We start from the raw sequence: 27,425 nt of genomic DNA on the forward strand, positions 1-27,425 counted from the left end.
CTTAGAAAATATATTTCTACTCCATGGATAGAACAATACCACTCCAACAATAATGTCAGCGAGTCAGCTCCTCGTGTGCCTCAACTCCTGTCTATCTTGTCCGCGCACATGTGGCTTCACAGAGCGATCAACTTCACCCACCAATGTTCTCCTGGCTGTTCATCAGGGTGCGTCTTGGCGCCTTGTTTTGGACAATTTTCTACCTGTCCCCCTTACTCCATCAGGTCTGCTGCAGGCACCAACAAAATCTGGTAGCAAATCATGCTGGCAGATTTCTATAGCATACTTGCTTGTTTTAAGCATCTTTCTGAAGTTTGGATCTGCATTTCAGTAGCACAGTTTGGTGGCGACAGGGGTGTTGTTTCTCCCCTTGGCACACATTACTCGTCCCTGAACTAACATAAAGATTTGCTTAAGAAGTCCACAAAGAAGGAAGGAGGAATTAAGTCTCTCTTCATTTCAGTTAACCTCTAGACTAGTCCAAAATGAGATCCGCTACAAGCTTTCACAGGTGCACCACAAATTATCTAATAAAGAGAAAACTTATTGCATTGTTCTCTGTCGAAGAGATTAGGCATGTTAGTTACATTTGTGTCTGTATTGAGGATGTTATAATACAACAATGTCTATCAATCCTAGCCAGCACAAACAACAGTAAGGAATTCTGGACGTTGTAGTCCAAGAACGTTTGGCACTTTGCCCATTCATAGTCAAGAAAACATACCTTTTAGTTTGTTATTATTTTAAAAAACCTGCTTTTAAATGAAATGCTTATTTTCTTGAAAGAATATGAAGATTTAGCCATTTCAGACCTAAGAAATCTTTGATGACTAGAACCAAAATGCTTAAATGCTGGGCATGAAGATTGCAGTTTGTCCCTGTCTGCAAGCATGATCCAGCCTCCCCCTATATCAGTCTTTCACATTCACTCACAGATGCTTATCAGTTCCTCAACCTTGAAATAAATGATGCTTTATACATGTGTGTGTGTGTGTGTGTGTGTGTGTGTGAGAGAGAGAGAGAGAGAGAGAGAGTGATTGAGTGTATGTGTTTGTGTGAGAGACTTTCCATACTTCATCTTATTTGTACTGCTGCTGTACTTTGTAAAGCTAGAAGTAGTTCCCCAAAGCTGTTCTTCTTCTCTCTCAGATATTCTGTTTGGTGTCCAACAAAATGTTTCATTGCAATAACTATCAAGGTGTGTCTTAAGCTTTTCCCTTGGAGCAATAATGATGTTGTCAAGCATTTCAGGTGAGACCTGCCCAGACGTTTGGGGTGGGGAAACACTAAGTGTAATACAGCATCTTAAGTTCTCTCTTGTGAGGAAGCCAGAGGTTCCTCCAAAACCCAAGTGAAAGAACATCAACGCAGTGTCTTTTTACAGGCACTGCCATAAGGGGGGAGGGAAGGAAAGACACGGCAAGCTGGAGTGTTATCATCCCGTTCTTGGAATTAAGAGAAAACAGATGCAATGGATTGGCTTCCTTACCGAACAGCTGCTGTTCTGTTCATTTTAATGGTAAGAAGAACCTTTACGCTATTGTTTTTAATCCCACTATTGTCTTTTGAGCCAAGGGCTGGCCTCCTGTAAGGGGCACTGTCTACTACTATATTTTATTTAATCAGGGATGGTTTGGGTAGTTCTTCAACAGCATAATATACTTTACTTTGTAAGTGAGCCTTCACTCATTTTAGGTATGGAGCTGGGGCTAGGCAGCCAGGTGTTGGGGGGGGGAGGGAGCTTGTGGCTGTAATCTTATACTCTGTTACTAAGAGGTAAACGAAGATAGGATCACAGTGTCTCTCAACAAAACATCTAAATATGATCAGTCTTTTATTTACATTTTGTTTTCAATTTAAAGGTAATAAGTAGATATTGTATAACCACCAGTCCTTTTCTTCAACCATCAATCCTTTCCTTCAAATATCTGGGAATATTTGAATTGGACTAAATCTTTATTCAAGCAATATTTTTCCTTGAAAAGGCGATAAAACATAAAAATTGTATGATTTGATATCTGCTTTAGGCTGTGTTAATTGAGGCCTAGCAACGTTAATAAAATGGCTGATCCAGACACCTTGTGAGTAAGTCTTTGCCAATGGGAAGTGGCTGTGAAAATAGTTTCAATGAACTGTAGAAATGTACATACAGAACAATTAGTCACCAGACGTCTCCTTTATATTAAAACATTGTTTATTTTGTTGCTTTTCTACAAGAAGGAAAGTGGAATCTGTGGAAAGAGAGGACAGTTGTGTAATGTATATTCATCCTGATGCTACAGCAATCAGACATTGAGTGATTAAAGAGAATTGCATAGCCTTCTTTAAAATCATATTTACTGTGCTTCAAGGCCCATGGTCCATATCTGTATCTAATCTCATTATTCATAGTTTATATTGCTTATTCTGCAATTCAGCACTATTTCAGCTATCTCTTAATCTTAAATCCAAAATTTGTCTTAATGTTTGCCTTTTTTTAGCTCAATCAAAAGGGTACAAAAATATGCACATGTTTTTGACATCTCCAGATCTCTTCATCAGTCAAAAGGATGACATGCTGGGAGTGGGCAGACAGGGAAGAAAAACTGAAAGGACGTTGACAGTCTTGGTGTTACAATGTCTCATGAGCTGACATGGAGGAGGACAGGTCTACTGACATTCAAACAGGGCTCTAATCAAATGCAGCACTTGTACTCTCTTCAGTGCCATTATGGGGAGGCAAATAAGGGTATTACACTAAGGCAGACAAACTATTGCCCTCCAGATATTACTGAGTCTCAACTCCCATAGTATACAATCAGCATAACCAGTAGTGAAGGAAAATGGGGATTTCAGTCCAACAATATCTGGAAGGCCACAAGTTGACCCTGCGGTAGATGATTCTATGGTCTTATTGTAAGTGATGTGATGATTTTAGTTTGAATCTGGTGTATTTCCCAAGAATGCAAAGGCAGAAATGTCTAATTCTCAATGTTTTAAAAACCAACTATAACAACTCCGGGAGGCAGTGGAAGATAGGAGAACCTGACATGCTCTGGTCCATGGGATCACGAAGAGTCAGGCACGACTAAACGACGACGATAATATCAGAAGTGTCCCCACTGGCTTATTTATCCATGGAAAACAGAGCAATTGGGTGGCCTGCATTAGGAAATTTCTGAAGTTAATACTGAAATTTCTGAACTGGCTGGATTTAAAAAGGGAACACTACAAAAATCTTTTTCAGTGGCTTCTTATACAGAATTGCTTCAGATCAAAATCCTAGATTATGTATCAAAATGAAACTCTGCAATTCTTTGCTCAAGTAGTTTGATTAACTATTTTGCATCCAATTAAGTAGAAGTAATCTAGGGAGGTGGCTGCTGAGTACAGAACTCAGGGATTGGCAAAAATGCAAAGCAACAAATCAGGACCTGTTTGGTATAACATACAGGTCTCTTCAAAGTTTGGAATGTGGGTTGTTCTTAAAATTGAAACTAGACCATTTATACCCAATTCTCATTAATATCTGGAAACTGTTAAATTATATAACGTGCATGTTTTTTGTCTAGGGTTTAAGAACAAAACTTGATACATTTGTTGCATTCGTTTGCAGAGATTCATTTTAGCATATGAATCTGTTCAATTTTAAGAATACAAATGAAGAAACAGTTGATACCTTTAATCAACCATTGAGAATATAAAATAAAGTAACAAAAAAACAGAGGGGTTTCGATAATAAATCTTCTTCTGGGCTGTGTATCAAGTTCTTACGGGTAGTTCCAAACTTATGTGTTGTTATTAGTGTCCCAAATTCACACGGCTCATGGTGTAGAGGCCAAGTTAACTTCTTAGATGGAAATAGCCACAGCACGCATGTTGATTTCAAGCTTCTCCTCAGCTAGGAGTTTGGACTTTATGGCCCATCTCTCGAAACAGAGGACAGTTACCATGTGAATTTTGGACATTAATAGCAGCACATATGTTTGAAACTACCCATAAGAACTTGATGGACAGCCTTGAGAAAGATGATTTATCATTGAGACCTCACTGTTTGTTTTTTGTTTCTTTGTTTTACATTCTTTATAGTTGATTAAATGTATCACCTGCTATTGCATTTTTATTGTTTCCAAGACCATACAGCTTTTTCCTGATTTTTCCATTTTGAGCAAAGGAATGCTGGGGACCTTTCTGTAAACACAAAGGTCAGGCCTACAGGCCTGGATCTAGACCACTGCCCACCTAGTTCCATAAGCCCAGCGAGGTTGAGATATTGTGTTTATTAAACACTGTCATCTTCAGATACTCAGGGGACTCCCCAACACTTCGTCTGCTATGGGTTCTGCGAGTATTGTTTTTAAAAGGGAAGTCTTCACCTCCCTTTCTTAACTCACTGGGCATGTCCAGACTCTTCAGAGAACTTCATACATCTCTTTAAGACTTGTGCACAGAATGGCATTCTATGTGGTTATCTAAAACAGAATCCATATAATATTGCAGAGAAACATGGTGGAGGGGACTTCATAAGCAGAAGCAAACAGCATATATATCTAATACCATAGTTCATCATCGCCACCAAATAAGATACACAAAGATCTGTTTGTCACTCCCTGTATTCACATAAGTGATGATATTCTGCTTCTCATGAGAAGGCTAGATTCTCAAAAGAGTAGGCACTTGGATGGTTGAATCAGCAGTTTGCTTGAGACAGATGACACCATCTGCATGGGAGAGAGAAAGTGCCTATTTCCCCACCTGGTCCAACTGTTCAACACCTGCCCAGTCCAAAAATACTCCCTGCAGGAGGCTGGATTTCAGGTACTTGTACAGGCTTGCTTCAACCAGGCAATGCAGGATGACTTTTCTTTTACCACCCGCCTTGTGAAAACCAATTTAATATTACCATCCCTGCTTAGGCAGAACTCCTGTTTGCAGTTTCATTTAAGCATCTACATTTTCCTTTCTCATCATTAAAATAAAAAGACTGGATTGTGTCAATATATTTTGGCTCCTCTTTACAGCAAACCCGGGGGACTAATGAGCCTTCTTCTTGACCATGCATCACAGATGAGTGTGATCACAGTCCAGCTCGGAGTTAGGATTTGCTGAGCCTCAGAAATATATAGCCCAGATTGCAACTAATATGACCATAATCTCTAGCGCATGCATAGAAGGGGCACAGTTACTTTGCATGTAGGTGGATCCTCCCGCCCAGCACCACTGCATCAAGAAAATTGGTAGTTTAAATTGTTAGTCTTGAATACAAACCACACAGTGGGATGTCAGTGCAGACCTTCCAAGTGAGGACTTTGGCATATAAGATGACAATTTATGCTTGTGATCAAAATGAGTGGTTTGCCACTAATAGCATCCTGAGTTGCACCTAAGGGCAACTGATGACTGGAGTGGGGTGGAGACTCCTCCCAAAATTTTGGAGTGAGGTGTCTCTCATCCCAGTCCATAAGTTAACCCGAACTGTATCTGTTTGCTTGGAGGGATGCTGCAGCATACTGACATTGTTAGAAAGAGGCCTTCTTCTTCAGATATGGATCTCATTGTCTCAATTATCTCCTCACACACATGCACAATCAACTCTGAAATTGTTAGTGAGCTTATTTTCAGGAATCTTAAGATCTGGCCCATTCATGAATTATGTAAAATGCTAAAAATATCTTTTGCTGCCAGTGTAATATAAGCAGATTTCTAATTCATGTGATGGAGAAATGTGTGTTTGTGCATGGATAATTCTCTCCATAGTAGCCAGCACAGTAAGAATCTAAAAGTCCAAATCCAACTCTGTTTTATGTAAAGCTAGATATTCCTAGTGTGTGACTGAGTATGAGGAACATCTCCCTACCCACATCAAAAGACACGTCCAACCAGTTCATTGGGGCTCACATGTATGTCACAATACAGGTTGAGACATTCACATATACATCTGCTTCAGGTTGCAGGGTGTGCATAGAAGCTTCCTTTTACATCATTTTTCTTTAGTCTGAGAGAAACTTTCTGGGTATCCTGTTCACCAAGCAATATCAGAAGGTTCCATCATTAAAATATGTTTTGGGAGATTCAACACAGAAACAGTGGGGTGTATAGATATTCTGTTTTAATTTCAAAAGAGACAAGTAGCCTCTAAAGGCCTCTACATGGTGATGATTTAAAATAAATATTTTTGTTTCATTGTATTAACCACTTAAAATGGGTGTCAAATATAAATGCAGGTACATGCATTTAAGTGTTATCGAACCTGCAGTCCTTTAGCCACTTACCTGAAATTAAGCCTCATGTTAACAAAGTCTTATTGTGACTTAAGCATGTATAGGATTGCACTGTGAGTTGTGGTCATTTTTAGTGGGAATTCCAGCAGTATAATAGTGTTTAATCTTGAAATGCCATCTGCAAGGATTTTGAATGAAAAGGTACATATTTTTGGAGGTAAAGTTAATGAAAAAAAGAGATCTAATCTTTTTCGGTGGGAGTTTTGGTTTAGGAATAAAATCCATAAGCCGAACTGCTGACACAACTACCTACTACAATAGAACCAGGATGACTAATAGTATAATGTGCTGAAATACTCAGCCCAGTTCACAGTAGTATGTCTGCTTGACTTCAAAGAGTACAAGCTCAACCCTTAAAATGAACAACAGTGGGAAAGGGAACAGATCAGGCATTATGGGCATGTTCAGTCATTGGGATGCAGATAGGTGGAGCAGGGAGTATTCCTTAATTGCATACAATATTGCTTTGGCACTGATAATGGTTAGTTAATTCATGTGTGCAAATGACTTTGAAGTAGAACTTGCAGAGCAGCATGTCAGAGCAGTGGAACTGACTCTGTTCCCATATACAGCAGTGTGAACCTGGAACAACTACTCAGACTTGAGTTCCAACAAGAAAAATATTCAGAATTCATGTAAAAGTGGCATTTTCATAGCACGGACCGATATAGCTTTACCTGAGAGGAAAGGCAATTTTGTCCAAGGAGGCTTGCTCCCAAGAAAGTGAGGTGAGATTGGTGGGCAAGATATTGTGGATTTTTATTGAAGATAGGGCCAATCACCTTAGACAATTCTTCCATTTAGCCCAGTACCATCAGCTTTGAGTAGCAGCCACTCTACAAAGTCTTTTACAGCTCTTTTTCAAAATGTTTTCTACTGATCTAGCCTGGGCATTCTTCTTTTGAGTATTCCTCTACATTCTTTGCCCCAGAACATAGCAAGCCAGAGTTCACATGGTAGTCGCGAAGGCTTTCACGGCCGGGATCTAATGGTTGTTGTGGGTTTTTCGGATCCTTTGGCCGTGTTCTGAAGGTTGTTCTTCCTAATGTTTCGCCATTCTACTCTGCTACTCCTGTCCTCTGAAGATGCCGGCCACAGAGACTGGCGAAACATTAGGAAGAACAACCTTCAGAACACGGCCAAAGAACCCGAAAAACCCACAACAACCTTCACATGGTAGCTCTGTCTGTACAAGGTAATATTGACTCTAAAGCAACCTCTCAGCCTGGTGTATTGCACACTAAGCCCCATCATTGTCCAGTTACTGTGGCAATGGTAGCAAAGGATGAGATGAAAGCTACCAGATGGAGAAGGAAGTCTGGATTAAAGGGATAAAAGCAACACAAAAAGAAATGAACATGCTAGTTGGCTTTCCTTCTTTGAAGTGTATGGGAAAGCTTCACAGAGAGGAGGTCTGCCTGGTTCTTGGACCTCCAATGCACATCAGCCTTTGCTGGTTTTGGTATGTATATAATCCTTTGTAAATGTCACTCCAAAGGATTGTACTGAATTTACCAGTGTTCTTATCTCATTCATGCATGCATGCTGATAGTAGCACAACACATTTGTGAAATAATTCATCAGAACTATTGCGGTAGAACACCTACATGCTAGATTTGATGCATAAAATTAAATCAATGTGTCATTACTAAAGTCAAGTTAAATATAATTCATAAAGCACCATTTTGTCTACACTCAAATTAGATTTGCATCAAATGTCTCTATGGCAAGCTGCTTACCAAGAATGTCTAATGCAGTGACTGGGATTGGATTAGAACTAGGAAGTCCTGAGGTCAACTTTCCACTCATTATGAAGCTTCCTAGGAAACTTTAGGCCACTCAGATCCTCATCAAGATTATTCTAAGAAGAAAAGAGAGAGAGGAAGAAGATATGTTGTGTGGGTCTCTCTGGAGAAAAGAGCAGACATTGATAGATAGGTGCTAGCCTTCTTTTGAATTAGATGTCCTACAATACAGTTGTTCTTCAGATTTCACCCTCCAAATGTCTTGGATTAATTCTCAGATGTCCTGGCAAGCAGGTAAATATTTAAGGATTCTGGATCTGAAATCTAGTATATCTGGAGGGCCAAACATTGAGAACTAGTGCCACAATATTAATTAATAAATAAAATAACTGCTCTGAAATAAATCCTTTCTTTAGAGAATTGATTCTAGCCACATAGGGTAGGGTTACATCCACATTTTCGTCACACATCTATTACTGCACAGGTTTTGCAAAATAAAGATAGGAAGTTGCCATTAGTAGCTCCCATCAGCACATTATCCTCCACAAACTGCATTGACATGAGGAAAATGTGCACTATTGTGCTTTTATGCAGTTCTCCTTCATCTCAATGGGTCTTGTTGGCTGTATCCAATCCTACAGTTTATTTACCCAATTTTAATTTTTAGTGAACCCATTTTTATACTATTGTAATGTGGGTGGGAGGATGGTTATTTTTGTTATGTTTATATTTATCTTTTTGTTGGAAACTGCTAGAGTAGTGGCATGCCACTAGATGGTGGGGTATAGAAATTAATTAATTAATTTCAGTGAAGTGGACTCCAGTCCATGAAGGTTTATGTCATGAGACTTTATTTGTTTTATAGTATTACAAGGCCTTGTGTTGCTTTTGCTGCAACAGACTTAACACGACTACCTTGACGGAAGAAACTTGTTATGGTTAACAAATTTTAGAAATAAAATAAAATAAATTACATGATCTGCTGATATTGACCACTAAACCATGTTGAACATATCATTTTGACTGATGCACGATGACACACAATGTGAGACACACATAATGTGAGGATCTGGCCTGGTTAATATTTGGATGGGAAATGATCAAAAATACCCATGATTGCTAGGTAGGGTTAAGAAAGAATCCTACCTGAAACACTGTAGATCTACTGCCATTCTGACTTGACGGTCCTGAGTCAGATGAACCAATGATCTAAGACAACATCATAACAAAATATTTCTGCCATAAGTTTATGCCTACTTGCTAACAATTTTTTTATTTCTAGCGTTGAGGTATTTTTATATATAAATTGATTTTTGCATCCAAATCACATGAAAGGTGCTCATATAATGGTCATTCCAGATGATCTAGTGCTGACCCCAGAAGTGCAAAAGCCATAAATGAGTAACAGTAGTCTATGCTGTGTATGATATAGCATAGATACATTGGATGGTGCTTGTTGTACATCACAATTATGGAGCATGTTCCCAATGAACACCCATTAGCATTACTCTTTAGGGTCTCTTCAGATTACTATTCCAATCCATACCTATTTTAGGGAAGGCTCAACTCTTATGGACTTCCTGGAAAATTCCCATGGAGATGAGCTTTTTGGAGCTTGGTGTGACATTTGGCCATCAGGAGCAATGTTGACAGAAACCTGTGAAGCACCATGTTGTTTACTGGATGGTGGGGAGAGGAGAAACCCATGCATAGATTGCTTTCTTTCAGTTTCATTCTGTTTCTTAAAAAAATGAAATATAGTTAACTATGCCACAAGTTTGCTGCAAGAGCAGAGCCACTACAGATTTTAATCCAAGTACTTACAAGATAGATGTTCAAGGAACAATTGGTTTACATCTACTTAAAGCAAATTAGAGGTTCAGCCTAGAAGTTTCTCACAGAATGGCAAGACAAAGATGCATGTTAACTATGAAGAGACGCTTGCTTGATAAATGCAGGCCACACCCATCTTTATAAGCAGACCAATTCTTTCCTTGATCTTTTGTGTCTCACATTATGTGTCATTATGCATGTAGCTTTTCTCAGAGCTGCTATATACTAAAAATATTGCATCTGCCATTTTAAGGTACATCTTTGACAAATCTATGGCCACAATGAGCTGAATACAGTTGTGAAGAATAAAATCACTAAAAAGAATTGTTTTGCTAATTTTAAGGCTATTTTCCAACACTTTTGACTTAGAACTCTAAGAACTCTGAAATTTATGGCTGTCATATATTTGTTCCCATATTTTCCTACCATTAAGTTAATGATTGAGATTTATGTATTGTAAAATAGAATTCATTCCATCTGTGGAGGCATAGCCCTCCTGAGAACATACAGTTTCAGTCTGGGGAAGTTAAACATTGGAATACCCTTCACTTCTAAGAATGTTCAAAACAATACAGCTAAGCACACAAAGGGGCGGGTGGAGGGAGAGAAAGTTCTGCATCCTTCTGTCATTAAACCATTTTTCCTGAATGTTTGAAACAGCTTGAATGATTCCATTTGGAAAGGATAGTCTTTTAAAATTAATCCAGAATCAAGGGACAAATCTGCACAAGTGTTGTGACATTCATCCTCCAATTTATGGCATCTGTGACCACTCACCATGAGACCCATTACTATCTGTGGTGCACCTGCCATTTTTCATTTTGTTTTTAAAGAGGTAGGAAAAGAGCAAAGAAAAAGAAAGAAAGAAAGAAAGAAAGAAAGAAAGAAAGAAAGAAAGAAAGAAAGAAAGAATGAATGAATGAATGAATGAATGAATGAATGAATAGAAGAAGAAGAAGAAGAAGAAGAAGAAGAAGAAGAAGAAGAAGAAGAAGAAGAAGAAGAAGAAGAAGAACAACAACAACAACAACAACAACAACAACAACAACAACAACAACAACAACAACAACAACAACAACAACTGTCCTGGTACATAGCTCTCTTTGACCTCCTGCTGTGGCATGATCCATCAACATTTTCTCTTGGTTGGCATAGAGCACTCGGTATAAGTCAGTGGCACCAGCAATGATGTAGGGCAGTGGATGTGCTAAGAGGCAAAGATGGGAAATCTAGAAATGAGGATGGGATGGTCAAGAAGAAGAGAGAAGGGAAAATGCTGTGAACACACTCACGGGAGGGGACTACTGCAAGAAACAGGGAACATGAGAGACACATGTTTGAGCACATATTGCAGTTTCAGTCTGTTTCAGTCACAGCATCAGGTGATGAAGGTACATATAATTAAATGGAGCAAGAGAGGATATATGGATTTGCTTATGATCCATCTTGTAGACTTATCCATGGACATGTCACAAAGCTAAAAAACTTCTGATTTGTTAACAATAGATTTATTCTCATAGGATAAAATATTAGACATCCTCCCCATGGATATAAAACTAGTTATTCATTCAACTGCAGCATAATTATATTTATAATTAATTTGAAGGGCACAAACACAGCAGTGTTAAATGGCACTCAAATTTGCAGCCAATTCCTGTATTCACTACATTTATATTCCTCTTTTCTCCCTAAGAAACTTGAAATTGCAAGCCTGAGAATGCATGGGATTTATTCCCCAATTAAAATGTTTATTCAGTAATATAACACAGTGGCCATTATGGCCATTATAGTATGAGAGGCCAATTATTTATAAAAGACCCATTATGAACAATTTTGGACTGCCACCAGAACATTTATTTCATATCAAAAACAGAAATCCAGAGGGAGCTTCCATCCTAGGGCTAATAAGAGCAACCAGAATAGAAATTTCCATTGGAACCATAATGGAAAGAGAGAAAGTTAACCTCATTCCTTCTTGTATATTGCATCATAAAGAAAATCTATCCCCCAGCTGTTATCAAAAATGAAATAAGAACATCAGATGATGCATTTAATGTCCCATCTAGATTTGGACTTTGGATAAATGGACAAATACGAATACTAAAGTTAGAGGCAGATATGTAGACGAATGTCTCTGTCAGTGTTGTGGCAGTTTGCAGAGTCCAAAAGGTCCCAGTCCTCCTACTAGCTAAAATCTGATATATGGCAAGTGGAAGGGGTTGGGGTGAGATATTTGTACCCTGCTCTAATTCTCTCACTCTTGATCAGATGCACCACACCAAAGCTGCCAAATTAATTGAACTGTAGAACAAGGCAATATATACCAGATTTCAGCATAGTATAAGAAAGAGTTGTTAATTAAATAATCTTCCTTACATTGCACAATCACCATTTGTACAGGTGCTGAAAAGTGACTGTGTTCTCATAAAGCTATCAGACGTTTTATGTTGACTTTTAAAATAGTGTTTTGCTTGTGTATATTCATAAAGAATTAAACTGCAACACCTACAGTTTTGTTTATATTCTAAGATGATGTACCCACTCACCTTCCCCCCCAAGATAATCTACAACTCCCATATTTGCTTCCAGATCTCTTTCTGCTCTCTAAACTTTCTCATCTTTAAGCAGGCCTAGTAAAGCGATGCGATGCTCAGTGTGGTGCGGTGGATACAGTGATGGACTAGGAAAAGTCACTGGGACCATGGAACTGGTGAAACCTCTCCTTAAATATCTCACTTATCTGGAAAGCTCTATTAGGGTCACTATAAGTCCATTCTGACTTTACAGCACAAACAACAAATGTAATGACAGTAAGAACTATAGAATAAATCTTCCTGATGATATTCACTCCCAATGTCTGATTTAAATTCAATTAAGGTTAATGAAATAGGCAGAAATTCAAGGAATTCAACACGACTATACCCAGCCTTCTTGTATATTCGTATCTCATCTCTTTGTGCTTTGTTGGAGGATGTTTCTGAGTGTCTCCTACATTTGAAACATTGCTTGTTGGTCAAGAATATATCCTCAGTGAGGTTCCAGACCCTCTAGATCAGGATAGGCAGAGCAGAGGTTTTTGTGGGAATTACTTTGTTCTTTTCACTTTTAGCCAACAAGTCTAGAACCAAAGACACATAGAATTCTGAGTTCAGGAATTTGTTCTGAGGACCAGAAGTGAATGGAGCTCATGCTCTGTCCACACAGAAATCTACTGTTGATTAGCTCAAGCATTCTACATTTCAGGGTGGGGTCAGGAAAATATTCTCCTGACTCTCTTGTAGGACAGCCAAAGGTGGGACATATTTTTTAACTCTACTACAAATCGCCTCATGATCTAACAGTAAATTGACATATATTTCCTGCCCACTCTTGCTTACAGGCTAGTTGGAGGGAAAGTCTCTATGTCCTCTTGTGATCTGGGGCAAAGTTACAGTTTAGCTCAATGGTAGCAGGAGCAAAAGATAACGTCTGAACCAGAATGACAATACAGGCTGTCTGTGCCTGTTCATTAGGCAAACATCAAATAAAATATATCCTGTGATATAGCAGAGGTGTGGAAGAAATCACAGTTTCCAACAAAGCCCATTGAATTAGAAGAAGCCAAATAATGTCATGCCTTAATTAAGAAAATATCCATGTTCATTTTTAAACTCTTGTTTGTCATCTAACATTCTCTCACATAATGTTAATCTGTGGTGTTTTTAAGTGATTTAAACTTTGTATTTAAGAATATAATACTCAGGTCATCACATTCATATTAAAAGTCAGAAATGCAGCTTTGGTCCCCCAGCCAAGGAAGAACAGTCAGCAGTGACTGGAAACCAGACTTTCCCAGCCTGTTGCATGCTGGCTACTGCAATTCTCCCCAAGCAGCATAATCAATAGGGATGGAAGAGTCGCAACCCAATCCATATGGAGGCAGTCAGCTGAAGCAGAGTTTTGAAAAGAGATTCTTTGAACTATGCCTCCCAGAATCACCAGCCAACATGACCAGTGACCATGCTGGCTCAGGTATTCTACGAGTGATAGTCTAAAAATGACGAACCTGAAGTTAATGTCCTTTGGACACATCATGAGAAGACAAAAATTCAGTGAAAAAGTCAATAATGTTGGGAGAATGCCCAAATATGAGATGGATTGTTCCAATAATGAAAGTCACAGCCTTGAGTTTGTAAGACCAAAGCAAGGTTGTGAATGATAAGACCTTTGAGAGGCCACTCATTTGCAAGGTTGCCAGAAGTCAGAAATGACTTGAGAACACAGAACATCAGCAACAGGTCTAAAAAAGTTGCGGCTCAAGCTCGAATTTGAGGAATGTTGGTGTAAGTCCAATAATGAGCACTGCACGAGATTTGAATCATAGATTTGAATTGTACATTTGAATTGTAGATACAGTCAACCCTTGACTTACGAATGGCCATAGTTACGAACATTTTGACTTACGAACCACTCTGATAGGAAAATATGGACTCGACTTGCGAACTTCAATTCGAGTTACAAATGGAAAAAAGTGCAGGGAAGGCAGGGAAAGTGGGAAACTTGAACTTTCAGTTAGTGAAGAGGCTGCTTGTCTGCTTCCTCGCTAGTCCAAGCAGTTAGAGAGGTGGGAGAGAGACCTGGGACTACCTGAGACTGCCTGGTATTGTCATTTTTAAATGTAAAATTTAGTTTAAAAGGTGCTTTGTTTGGATTAAACGGTGCTTGGGTAAAAGGGAGCTCGGTTTGAGTTAATACCTGCTTGGGTAAAACGTGGTTGGTTGCTTTCAAAGCTGCTTGTTTTGATTTAAAAGGTGCTTGGTTGAAAAGCTGCCTGTTTTGGTGTAAAAGGTGCTTGATTTAAAAATTGTTCTTTTTAAACAGTGTTCGTTCATTCCCTCTGTGGTTTCCTGACTTTTTTTTAACCTACGCCTTCTTAGGTTTTAAAAAAAAGAAACAATCTGCCCCTAGTGGTAGGAATGGATTAACCAGCTTTGCATTAGTTCCTATGGGAACTAATGCTTCGACTTACAAACCGCCCCACAACCTAAGAACCATAAACAGCCAGAACAGATTAATGGGTTCTCGGTGCATTCCTATGGGAAATGCTGGTTCAAGTTACGAATTTTTTTACTTACGAACGTCCTTCCAGAACAGATAAAGTTCATAAGTCAAGGGTTGACTGTAACTATGACATAGAGGAGGGAAAGAGGCTGGGTTGAGGGTGGGTGAAGGAACAGGATCGGGCAGGGGCCTTCCAGACATGTGGAACAGGACACATTCTTCTCACTCACATACATTTTGTTTATATGAAGACTTATTTCTTAGACCTTGACACCCTGAATAGTTATTTGTACAAGATTTATGCAAGATTTATTCATTAGGAGGATTTTGTGAGACCATTGCACTTACTATTTTTCTTTTTCTCATTCTAGGTGTCCCTGGAATTCTGCATTGGCACTTTCCATGTTGAGGTAACTTAACTGCTTCAATATTGTTTAAGCATCTATTTGCTGGTGTGGCCTATAATCTATTGATGATTTTTAAAGAACTTGCTAACTATTGTGAACAAATATGTGAACTCCATCACCCCACACACGGACTATCTCTGTAGCCCTTATGCACAAAGCACAGCCATTCTTTCATATGGACTTTTCTTTCACATACTAGTTATGTCTTCTTCAGAACCCTGGCCCTATGTCACCTATATCTCCAGTGATCCAAGCTCCTTTGTCACTAGACATTGTAGAATTCAATCCCATATCTACATCTCCTTTCTGATTACTTGGCTTTCCAATATCTTGATTTCAATACAATAAGCAACTCTAATATCAGTAATGAAGCCAACCTGACCTACGTTTCTCACAGTACTGGCAGTGATTTATGTCATTCCACGAGGAAAACTTTCCCTGCTAGAAATTTGAATACTTGTGAACATTATGTGACATTGAAGAGGTTCAGCCCGTAACAGTTGCTGACAACGTTTAGCTGAACATAATAATGTTATTTTACTTTTTATTCTAGGTGAAAGAATGGGATGAAAATGGGGTGGGTCGATGGAAGACATATCGGAGGCAGAAAAGAGAATGGATTAAATTTGCAGCAGCCATTAGAGAAGAAGAAGATAATTCCAGAAGAAATCCAATTGCTAAGGTAAGTTCTAAGTGTATTTTAAAAATATTACTTGGCACCTAAAATTTCAAAGCTAACAAATGGTTCTAAGCTGAAATGGTTCCTGCATGCTAGCTAAGAAGCGAAGCCTCCTGAATTCAAATAAACTGTATAACAACAATATGGCAAATGTTAATAATGAGAGAATGTTTTGTTATAATTTAGCTGCTTTAAGGATCTCTCTCTCTGCTTTGTTGGGGGAGGCTACTGTTACAAAAATAAAACCATTGGACAATAGACTTCAAAAATAGAAATTCTTATGTATGTAAGTAGGCTGCTCAAATCCCAGAGATTCAGTATGGATGTTGGCAATTTTTGAGCTGGGAATGAGCAGTGAAGACCCACCACCTCTATCTTCAAACTTTGTGCCATCTTTAGCACTTTATCCTGCTGTTAGATCTTGGTTAGTAAGCCTGCTTTAAGTTACAGTTCAGATTAAAATATAATGTAATGGGGAATTGTTAAAGAAACAATTATCACAGTGCCAAAGTTGGCACAATGCGAGAAAAGAGGTTTGGATGTAGGGAGACCCAACTATTGTTCCTGGCTTAACAACATATTGTTTGTTAATAGAGCAATCCTATATATCCAGTTGAACTGAGAGTGTGTTGAATCCAAACCCCTCCCAGTTTAGTGATACTCTAATTATTTAGGACTATTCTCATCCTGGCCTGACTTTTTTGTGACTGTTTATCTGGGCTCAAAGAGGTTTAGATTTGTAGAATGTTGGCTTTTAATTCACATTGCCTCTCCTTCCTTCCTTCCTTCCTTCCTTCCTTCCTTCCTTCCTTCCGTTGTTTTTCTGCCAGCAGATCTTAGCAAGGAGACCAGTTCTGTCGGCAGACAGAGATCTTTGACCAAGAGGGTTCTACTGTGCCTAATCCTTCTAAATCCCTACTGCCAGAGCATCTTTGAGTTAGGATTGCAAGACAGTATCTGTGATTGAATCAAACTGGATGGAGTATGCCAGTTGCTTGGAAAAGGAAGTGCAATCTTCTGAGTGTCTCCTTCCCTGATATTATGCTACTCACATAAGCAGAATGCTCTTGTGAGAAGTTGTTTTCATGGGTAAAGTGGCTGCACATGGGCAGACTGGCTCTCGAGTACAAGTGGTAACATGAAGCTGTGGAGCCGGTCTGTTCCATTTTGATTGAGCAATCCTAACCAACAGATTATGGCATCTCCATGATTTTTTACAAGGATTTGAGATGTTACTTTTAAAACTACAGCTCCCTAGAATTAATTTTGTTTTTGTTTCCTGTTACAGATTCGATCAGATTGTGAAGAAACCCAACCACTTATATACAAAATAACCGGAGAAGGGGTTGATCAGCATCCCATTGGAGTATTTGTCATCAATCAAAGGACTGGTGAAATTAACATAACCAAAAAAGTAGATCGAGAGAAAAATCCAATATTTATTGTAAGTAGTTCTAACTATTCACAGAATTTCTCCCCTTTTATAGTTACTGAGCCAAATATCTGAAGAACCCTCTCTGCCAATATAGCCTACTGATTTACTGACCTCATCTATGCAGAAGTCGGTTACCATCAGAAGAACATCTGCTGGGAAGCAGAGATGAGACCTTTTCAACAATGTTCTGCAGTTTCATTTGGTGGAAGTCCAAATTTATCTCCTTTTTGTACAGCATTCATATTTGTAACACAGCTTTTCTAATAAGAAATGCTTTGGGGGCCATTAATTTTGTCTTTGTGTGCGTGTTTGTGTGTTTTACTTAGCTGATGTTTCTTCTCTTCTATGGACTAGCACTTGGCTTGGCAGCGCAAAAGAAAAGAGAAAGAAATAAGCAATATCAAAAGTTACTAATGGTCCTCAAAAAAGAGGAAAAAGCTTTAAAGATAAACCCTACAGCACAACAAAATAAAAATAAGGTTAATATATTACAGCATAAAATCAATCTGCTTGACCAGGAAGAGAGGGCAAGGAAAGTAAAATTTACAAAACAAAACTTTTTTGAAAATGCAAATAAACCAGGAAGATGGCTCACTTATACAGTGTAGCTCTTTCTCCCCTGCCATTAGAGAGTATGTGATCTGAGGAGGCTGCCTGCTAAGGTATGGTGCTGCTTTATGCTTTTTAAGAACTGTTCTTAGTATTTTTGCAGTGTGGTTTTCAGCTGGGGGGGTTATGTTTCTGTGCTGTGATGGGTCTTGGGGGGTTGTTTGTTTTTTGGTCCCCCCATTTCTGATGGGGGGTGGTTGCTTTTTGGAGTGTTTTTCCCATTTCTGATGGGACTTGGGGGTTGTTTTTTGTATTTTTCCCCATTTTAGATGGGTCTTGGGGAGTTTGGTTGCTTTTGGGGGAGTTTTCCCATTTTTGATGTGTCGTGCATGCTTCTGTTGCTTTTTGCTTTGTTCTCTTTTCATTTCTGATCTTCTCCCTTTGATTTCTGTGCATTTCTGACCTTGTCCCTTCATTCTCTATGCATTTCCAATCTGCTCTATTTGTTTTCTGTACTTTTGCAATAGGTCCTGCATGCTTCCCTTGCTTTTCTTCCCCCCACCTTCGGCCAGAAGGGATTAATCACACTTCCAATTAGTCTTGCAGTGATTTTTTTTGCATGTGTGATTTTTTTTTCTTTGGAAGGAATGGATTAATTGCATTTCAGTGTATTCCTATGGGAAATGGTGCTTCGAATTACGACCATTTTGAGTTATGACCATCATTCCAGAACGGATTATAGTCGTAAGTAGAAGCACCACTGTAAGATTAAAAAAGAAAGAGAAAACTCAATGATCAACTCACTTCTGGATAGGGAAGGGAAGGAAACCTTCAAACAGAAAAAAAATAGAGTAGCTCAGAATTTTTATGACAATTTGTACAAGAAAAAAGAAATACCTTTGCAGCAACAAAAAAGATTCTTAGAAGGAACCCTCCCCTGGAAATTATCAGAGCAACAGTTAAAAAATTTATATAACCCCATAGCAATGAATGAAATTACTGAAGCATGGAAAAAACAGAAAAACAGTAAGATGCCTGGACCAGATGAATTATCAGCAGAATACTATAAAGCTTTCCAGGAAGAATTGATACGACATTTCAAAAGAATTGTTAGACGCTATTGAGACAGGTGAAAAAATCTGAATCATGGAAGGAAGCCCAGATATCTCTAATGCATAAAACAAGAACAGAAAGGAATCAAATGAAGAATTACAGACCAATTTCCCTCCTAAATGTGGATTATAAAGTTTTTGCCTCGATTTTGGCTCAGGTTGAAAAAGGTCTTAACTCTGATGATACACAAAGACCAAACGGAAATTGGCTACAAATATAAGAACAGTAATAGACATAATGGCAATTATTTTATGAATGGCCATGTGGATTGTTATAGAGCTTTTATTATTTTTCTGTGGTTGTACTCTTTCTATACTGATTAATAAATGGATTTTGCTTTGGATTTTCACAAAGTATCTGTCACTGTGCGTGGTCTTGAACTTGAAAGAAAAGACTAGAAACATTTTAGTAACTTTTAAAATAATCATAATTCCTGCAGTATCGTGACATTGATGGATTTCAGTATTTTGAATGCCTTGCGGTCCTTCTGAATATTTTTTCTTTCCATAATCTAAATCCAGATAATGTGTCATGCTATAAATACTATCACTGGGCAATCAATAGAAACAAAACTTGAGCTTCGAATTCGGGTTCTGGATATAAATGACAATGCACCACAATTTACACAAACCACCTTCGCAGGGTCAATAATAGAAAGCAGCATGGAGAGTAAGTATTTTACAACCATGTTTTAATCATTTCTGGTACATTTCTTTATGAAGATAAGTACTTTAAAAACATGTGTTAGCCATTTTTATGAAGATAAGTAGTCATGTAACTGTTTCATTCTTACTCATATTTCATAATATCCTAAATTTTCTCATGACAATTGTAGAACAGCCTAATGGGACATTTATTTTAGGTTACATTCCTATATATACTTGGTAGGATTTAGAGACTATCATGCTGTGTATTTCTATTTGTGTTAACAGCATAATTAAGTTAGTGATTAGCTCTTATTTTGGAGCCAGTGCTTACACTTGGCTGGATCATACAATAGAGATTTTAATCCAATGATTTTCTTGACATTGTTCAGCAGTATACAGCTGAACTGGATGTTGTCTGGCTCACAAAAGAAGCCACATACTCATAATCTGCAATGACATGAGGAAAGTGTGCCTTTACTGTGCTTTTATGCAGTTCTCCTTCATCTCAGTGGGTCTTGTTGACTATCCATTAGATCCTACAGCTCGTTTACCCAGTTTTAATTTTTAATATACCACTTTTTTTGTACTATTGTGATGTGAGTGAAAGGATGGTTGTTTTTGTAAGATTTTTGTTTATTCTTTTGTTGGAAACTATCCAGAATAGTGGTATGCCAGTAGATGGTGCAGTAATCTGAGGAGTTTCTGGAGTCCTAATTCCCCTCACCAATCAAGAGAGGTTGTGAATTTTTGTTTTGTTTTGTTGTTGTTGTTTAGTTTAAAAAGACACAATTGTCCTGGAAGTGGTGCACTTTTTTCTTTTCCCATTAATGTCAGCTGAAAGGGATTTTCAAAAAACTGTAAGATAAGCAGATGTGAGGGGACATGTGTCCATACCTTCTGCGCTGAGCAGTTTGAGCCAACAAGGCTTGGGAATTGATCATTCCTCTTCCGTGGAAGCTACCTCATCCCCGCTCAAGGATTTTTCTGTTCAAATTTATAGCAGATCCACATGCAGGCTTTAAGGGCCCAATCGTGTCTCTCAAGCCCCCACCCCTACAAACTTTAAATGTTTTTGCTCAAGAAAAAAAATCTTTTTATGCCTACTACAGTGGTGCTGTACATACATACATACATACATACATACATACATACATACATACATACATACATACATACATACATACATACATACATACATACATACATACATACATACATACATACATACATACATACAGAACGATAGCACAAGGACAACAGGTATGTCTTCCAGATCCAGAGGTAAGAATGGGCAGCCACCAGACCTGGAAAAACTACTCATTCATAGTCTATAACAGCAAAACAAGTAAGAGAAGCTCGTCTATTCTTAGATTATTTTTTTTTAAGTTTGAAACCACAGCTTCTTCCTGTGTATACAATGAAAACAAAGGTTAAGCAATATCCTTGATATGGCCCCGAAGTATATGTCTGCAGATAACTTGCAAAAACCTGTGTTTTTTTCATGAGAAGATTACCATACCTTTATACTGGAAGTCAAGGTGTTCCACTGAAATGTACCTTTTGGAAAAGTGTATGATTTTCTGTTATTAGTAAGCAGAAGAAAATAGATAAGATTATAATCCCTTTGTGATTTTAATACATTGAGGTGCAGTTCTAAATGTGTCTGTCTGCCTGCTTACATGTTTGTGTGGCCTTCTTCTTCCCAGACACACTGGTGATGAAAATAACTGCTACAGATGCAGATGAGCCCAATACTCTTAATTCCAAAATTGCCTACAAGATTCTGAGTCAAACTCCAGGAGGTCCGTCAAAATTCATTCTGAAGTCAGAAAGTGGAGAACTGCACATTGCAAATGTCCTTGATAGAGAGGTAATTTTGTATTATTGATGGAATTTCAGTGAAAATGCCAGGAAAAGACATTCCAAATATTTCCTGTCTTTTTCAAGACACGTCATGAAACACTTTCCAAGAGAGAGAAAAAAGCCCTGTGTTGCAGAAGAGCATTTTGTTATTTGTTATTGGGATCTTTTAAATATTTATCTTTCTTCTCCCTCCCTCCTTCCATCCTTTCAATATTCATTTAGGAATCTGGAAAATACACTCTGGTTGTGCAAGCCACAGACAGGGATGGAGGTCCAGATGGCATATCATCTGAATCTTTATGTCAAGTTACTGTTGAAGATGTAAATGACAATTTTCCAACTCTTTCACAGAGCTCGGTAAGATTTACAGACTAAATCAGCAACCCAAAAGGTTACAATAATTTTCTGGAGATAATTAATGGGAATTAATTATCTAATGGGAAGATGGGGTCTATGTAGGATGGATTTTTGTGCCTTTAGAAGCTTGAGTACAAATGCAAGCTATCATTCATCCATGCAATTCTGAAATAGATTATTTGCCCATAATATTTCTATTTTCTTTTCCAAAACAAAAGATGAAAGTGTTTTACCTGTTATGTAGGGTTTATCAGAAATGCCTTAAGCACTATGGGGTGGTATATAAGCAGCACACTTTGCTTTTGCTTTGTTTTGTTTGGCTCGGCTTCTGTAACCTTAACTTTCCAGAGTTTTTTCAAGGTTTCATTGTGGATTTATGCTTTCAGGTGTATATGCAAGTACTTTAGTCCTTTTTTAACTGTGCAACTAAAGTACTGAATTACGAATTGTGTAATACTATGGCCGAATATTCTGTTCAGTATTTTTCACATGTTGAACTCCAAATGAGGATCTGAGAATATATTCATTCTATGCCTTGTAGTGCCACAACAGCTTCTAGAATTGGAACTCTGTGTATAAATACTCAACCATAGAACACTGGTCATCATTTTTGTAACCATATAAGCGGGGCTTGGCAAAAGAAGAGGAAAGGGATCAAAGCAATCCCATGGCTGCAGACTTAGCAAGTGGAGGGGAAGGCAGGGATCAAAGCAATCCTGCGGCACTTTGATCCCTGCTTAACCCTCCACTTGCTAAGCCTTAGCAAAAGGAAAGCAGGGATCAAAGAGCTGCTAAGGCTTAGCAAGTGGAGGGGGAAAGCAACACTTTGATCCCTGATCTCCCCTCCAGTTGTTTTTGTTCCTCTCAACTTACTTCCATTTATAAGACGACCCCCAATTTTTAATCTAAAGATTTTAGACAAAAGTATCATCTTATACATGGAAAAATATGGTGACTTGTAAATAAATACATATAAAATACAGATCCATAAGAAATCTATAGAGGAAAAGACTATTTTTTAGTCTAACATGAGCTTGCCTGAGTCTCCATCTGCCAACTTAGTCTATTTTTGTTTTTTTAGTTGGCCAATCAGCAGACAAAATTGTGTTTTTTTGCATGTCTGATGTCTCAGGCATACAGCATTGAAATTTTAAAAGCGGGTGTTACCTATATCTCTCTGCTGAAAACACCACAATGAGCAAGAGGAAAATTGGGTGAAATGATTCACCATGGCAGCCGATGCTATTGCATTAGGCCTCATCCCCCTCTCAACATGAGCTACATGGCTGGGAGGGAGAGAAGGGGCTTTAGAAAAGTTTTATTTTATATATGTTTTAAATGTTTTTAAATTGTTATTAATTGCCATCAATTAAGAAGAGACCCATAGCGGATCTAATGGAACAGGAAGGGGGGAAGGCGTTGGAGGGGGCAGCCATTGAGGTGGTGCTGGGTAGGGGAAGGAATGGTGGTGGGGGTAGGACATGCCCGCGTAGGAGAAGAGAGGTTAGATATCTTACATCTATCCCCTCTTCTAGTCCTGCCCCCAACCAGATGGTATCAGGCGACCATATCAGCAAACCCTCGAGCCACACGGTGCTGTTGATGAACGCCAGGTCAGTACAAAATAAAACTGCCCTCATCCATGATGTAATTCTGGATGAGGCTGCTGACCTGGCGTGCATTACTGAGACTTGGGTGGGAGAGGAGGGTGGTGTTCCCCTCTCCCAGTTGCGTCAGCCTGGGTACTCAGTCCAGCACCAAGGTCACTCGGAGGGTTGGGGAGGGGGAGTTGCTATAGTCTATAGGAGTTCTATCTCCTTGACCAGGCTTCCTGTCCCTTTGAGAGGAGGTCTCGAGGGCCTGTATTGTGTGTTGGGCTCGCGAGACAGGTTAGGGATTCTGTTGGTGTACCGCCCACCCTGCTGCGTACCAACAGTCTCCCTGCCTGAGCTGACAGAGGTAGTCTCGGACCTGGTGTTGAGGACTCCCAGGTGCTGGGGGACTTCAACATCCATGCCGAGGCTGCCTTGACTGGAGCGGCTCAGGACTTCATGGCCACCATGACAACCATGGGGCTGTCTCAATGTGTCATCGGCCCGACGCATGAGAAGGGCCACACCTTGGACCTGGTTTTCTCAACGGGACTGGAAGATGGTGGTTTGGATGTGGAGGGGCTGGTCGTGACCCCATTGTCATGGTCAGACCACTTCCTGGTAAAGTTCAGTCTATTAGCTTCTTCTTCCCTCTGCAAGGGTGGGGGATCTATTAAGATGATCAGTCCTCGGAGACTAATGGATCCAGATGGATTCCTGAATGCTCTGGGGGATTATCTGTCTGATATGGTCGGCGCTACTGTCGAAGCTCGGGTCACCCTAAGGAATAGAGAGATGACCCGGGCGGTTGACACGATTGCGCCTAAGCGCCCTCTCCCTGCTCGCTGAGCCCAGACAGCTCCTTGGTATACTTCTGAACTGCGGGCAATGAAGCGAGAGGGAAGATGGCTGGAGCGCAGGTGGAGGAAATCCCGCTGGGAGTCCGATCAAACACGACTTAGAGCCCATTATCGGGCCTATTTCGTGGCAATACGGCTGGCGAAATGGCAATATTTCTCCAGCCGTATTGCTTCCTCAGAATGTCGTCCAGCAGAGCTGTTTCGGGTGGTCTGGGATCTTCTTCAACCGGGAAATCTGGTGGAGGTCCCGGACTGCTCAACAGCTTGCTGTGATGAGTTTGCCATACATTTTGAGGGAAAAATCGCTCAGATTCGCAGTGCGTTGGACTCCACAGTTACTGCAGAATCAGAGGATATGTCCAGTGCACCATGCTTAGGTCCATTATTAATGGATGATTTTCAATTGTTGAGACCTGATGATGTGGACAGGGTGCTTGGATCTGTCCGTTATACCACCGCTCCGCTCGACCCTTGCCCATCCTGGCTAATTGGAAGATCAGCCAGGGGGGTTCGCACCTGGGTCCAGGAGGCCATGAACGCCTCCCTGAGAGAGGGAGTGGTCCCCCCTTGAAAGAGGCAGTAATTCGACCACTTCTTAAAAAGCCTAACCTGGACCCAAGGCTGGTGGTCAACTACCGACCAGTGGCGAACCTCCCTTATTTGGGCAAGGTGTTGGAGCGGGTTGTGGCTGGGCAACTCCAGGTGCTGCTGGATGAAACGGATTTTCTGGATCCATTTCAATCGGGTTTCAGGCCGGGCTTTGGTACGGAGACTGCCTTGGTCGCCCTGTACGATGACCTTTGCCGGGAGAGAGACAGGGGGAGTGTGACCCTGTTGTTACTCCTGGACCTCTCCGCGGCTTTTGACACCATCGACCATGGTGTCCTTCTGGATAGGCTGGCTGGGTTGGGAGTTGGGGGCACCGTTTTACGGTGGTTCCTCTCCTTCCTGGCTGACCGTGTCCAGAGGGTGGTGCTGGGAGACAGTTGCTCTGCCCCATGGCAGTTACGTATGTCATGGGGTTCCTCAGGGCTCAATACTGTCCCCCATGCTGTTCAACATCTACATGAAACCGCTGGGAGAGGTCATCAGGAGGTTTGGGTTGAGGAGTCAGCAATATGCTGACGATACTCAGCTCTACCTCTCGTTTTCCACCAATCCAGGTGAGGCAGTTTCTGTGCTGAACTCGTGTCTGGACCTGATAATGGACTGGATGAGGGTTAATAAATTGAAACTCAATCCAGACAAGACAAAAGTGCCGTTAGTGGGTGCTTCACCGGACAGGCTGGAGGGCCATTTCCCCGCCCTGAATGGGGTTACACTCCCCCTAAGGGACAGGGTCCACAGCTTGGGGGTGCTCCTGGACCCCAGTCTAACACTGGAAGCCCAGGTGGACTCGGTGGCCAGGGGCGCCTTCCTTCAGCTGCGGAAATTATACCAGCTACCTGGACGAGCGGAGTCTCATGACAGTCACACATGCACTGGTAAGATCCCGCATAGATTACTGCAATGCGCTTTACATGGGGCTGCCTTTGAAGACGGTCCGGCGACTGCAACTGGTCCAGAATCGAGCTGCGCGGCTGGTGAGTGATGCAGCCGCCAGGGAACATATCAAGCCGATTCTGTATAAGTTACATTGGCTACCAGTTGCTGCCCGGGCCCAATTCAAAGTGCTTGTTTTGACATATAAAGCCCTAAATGGCTTGGGCCCTGGATACCTGAAGGACCGCCTCCTTCCATATGAGCCTACCCGGCTATTAAGATCTAGCCAGGGGGCCCTTTTGAAAGAGCCGTCCCTTAAGGAGGTAAGAGGGACGGTTTGTAGACAAAGGGCCTTTTCGGCTGCTGCCCCCAGACTATGGAATGCCCTCCCGACTGAGATTCGTCTGGCACCGACACTGATGACATTTCGGTGCCAGGTCAAAACCTTCCTGTTCCAGAAGGCTTTTAATTGAAATAATATTAGCTGTGGGTCTGATGGCAATTTTAATTGTATTTTAATTGTATTTTAATTATTTTATTTTTTACTGTGTTGAATTTTAATTATTGTAAGCCGCCCAGAGACCTCTGGGTAGTGTGGGCAGCATATAAATTGAATAAATAAATAAATAAATAAATAAATAAATAAATAAATAAATAAATAAATAAATAAATAAATAAATAAATAAATAAATTTTTTTTCTGCAATATTTTTATAAGTGCCTTTCCTCGGTGTGTTTCAGCATACTGCTGTCTTTGAGTATATTCCATCTTTTTTTTCAAATATTCAACTCTTATTCTTTTCAAAACATTTTCCTCAGCTTGATGTAGCTATTCTAGTAATCCCTGTGTTTTTGTGCAGTTCGTAGTAAGTAGCATGACACTCTTAGGACCACATTTCAGTAGTGACTGTTGTCTGTAATGGTTGGCAGGGTGAAACACACAGCACAAACAAGCAGAAGGAGGGGTGACAGACAGATTGAAGGGCGGGGAGTGAATATTCATTAATGTACGAACATTCACACAGAAGAAGGCTGACAAGTGCTCCCAGAGAGGGAGGGATATCAGGAGAAAAGCAGAAGTGAGGCCCAAGTTCTCCATCTCTGGTAGGGAAACAAGGAGAAGCAGACTGCCTAGGGGGAAGCCTGGGGTGGAATTGTGGCACATTTGTCATAATGGATCAGCCACTATTGCCCAATTCCATACAGCAATGGTATGCATACAAATGCCAAATAAATGAGTAGATTTTTTTCAGTTAATTGCAATAAATGGCTCGAATGTCAACAGTTATTTTCTTTCTTCTCCAGTATTCCATAACAATCGTAGAAAACTCCCTCAGTCAAGAAGTGCTGAGAATACAAGCTACTGATCTAGATTTAGAATTCACAGATAACTGGTTTGCAGATTTCTTCTTTATCGATGGAAATGAAAACAACAACTTTGAAATAATACTAAACCGAGAAACTAATGAGGGTATCGTGAGAGTGATAAAGGTACAGATTTCAAACTTTTTCAACACAACTGAAATTCTAAAACTTTCTAGCCTTTCTCTCATTCTATGCACAT

General features: G+C 39.9%; 1 protein-coding gene across 1 annotated transcript in view; it reads left to right on the forward strand.

The window, feature by feature from the left end:
• Nucleotides 1–1,285: 1,285 nt before the first annotated feature.
• LOC110077646 (desmoglein-4) overlaps nt 1,286–27,425 on the forward strand; it is a 44,567-nt gene continuing 18,427 nt past the window's right edge. The window contains exons 1-8 of the mRNA XM_072998885.2: nt 1,286–1,519; nt 15,250–15,288; nt 15,839–15,967; nt 17,253–17,408; nt 19,583–19,730; nt 21,415–21,578; nt 21,794–21,928; nt 27,167–27,352. Coding sequence (XP_072854986.2) covers nt 1,472–1,519; nt 15,250–15,288; nt 15,839–15,967; nt 17,253–17,408; nt 19,583–19,730; nt 21,415–21,578; nt 21,794–21,928; nt 27,167–27,352 — 1,005 coding nt within the window. The 5' untranslated portion in view covers nt 1,286–1,471. The remainder of the gene's footprint in view (nt 1,520–15,249; nt 15,289–15,838; nt 15,968–17,252; nt 17,409–19,582; nt 19,731–21,414; nt 21,579–21,793; nt 21,929–27,166; nt 27,353–27,425) is intronic.

This window comes from Pogona vitticeps, chromosome 4, assembly GCF_051106095.1.
Source record: "Pogona vitticeps strain Pit_001003342236 chromosome 4, PviZW2.1, whole genome shotgun sequence".
Taxonomy (NCBI): domain Eukaryota; kingdom Metazoa; phylum Chordata; class Lepidosauria; order Squamata; family Agamidae; genus Pogona; species Pogona vitticeps.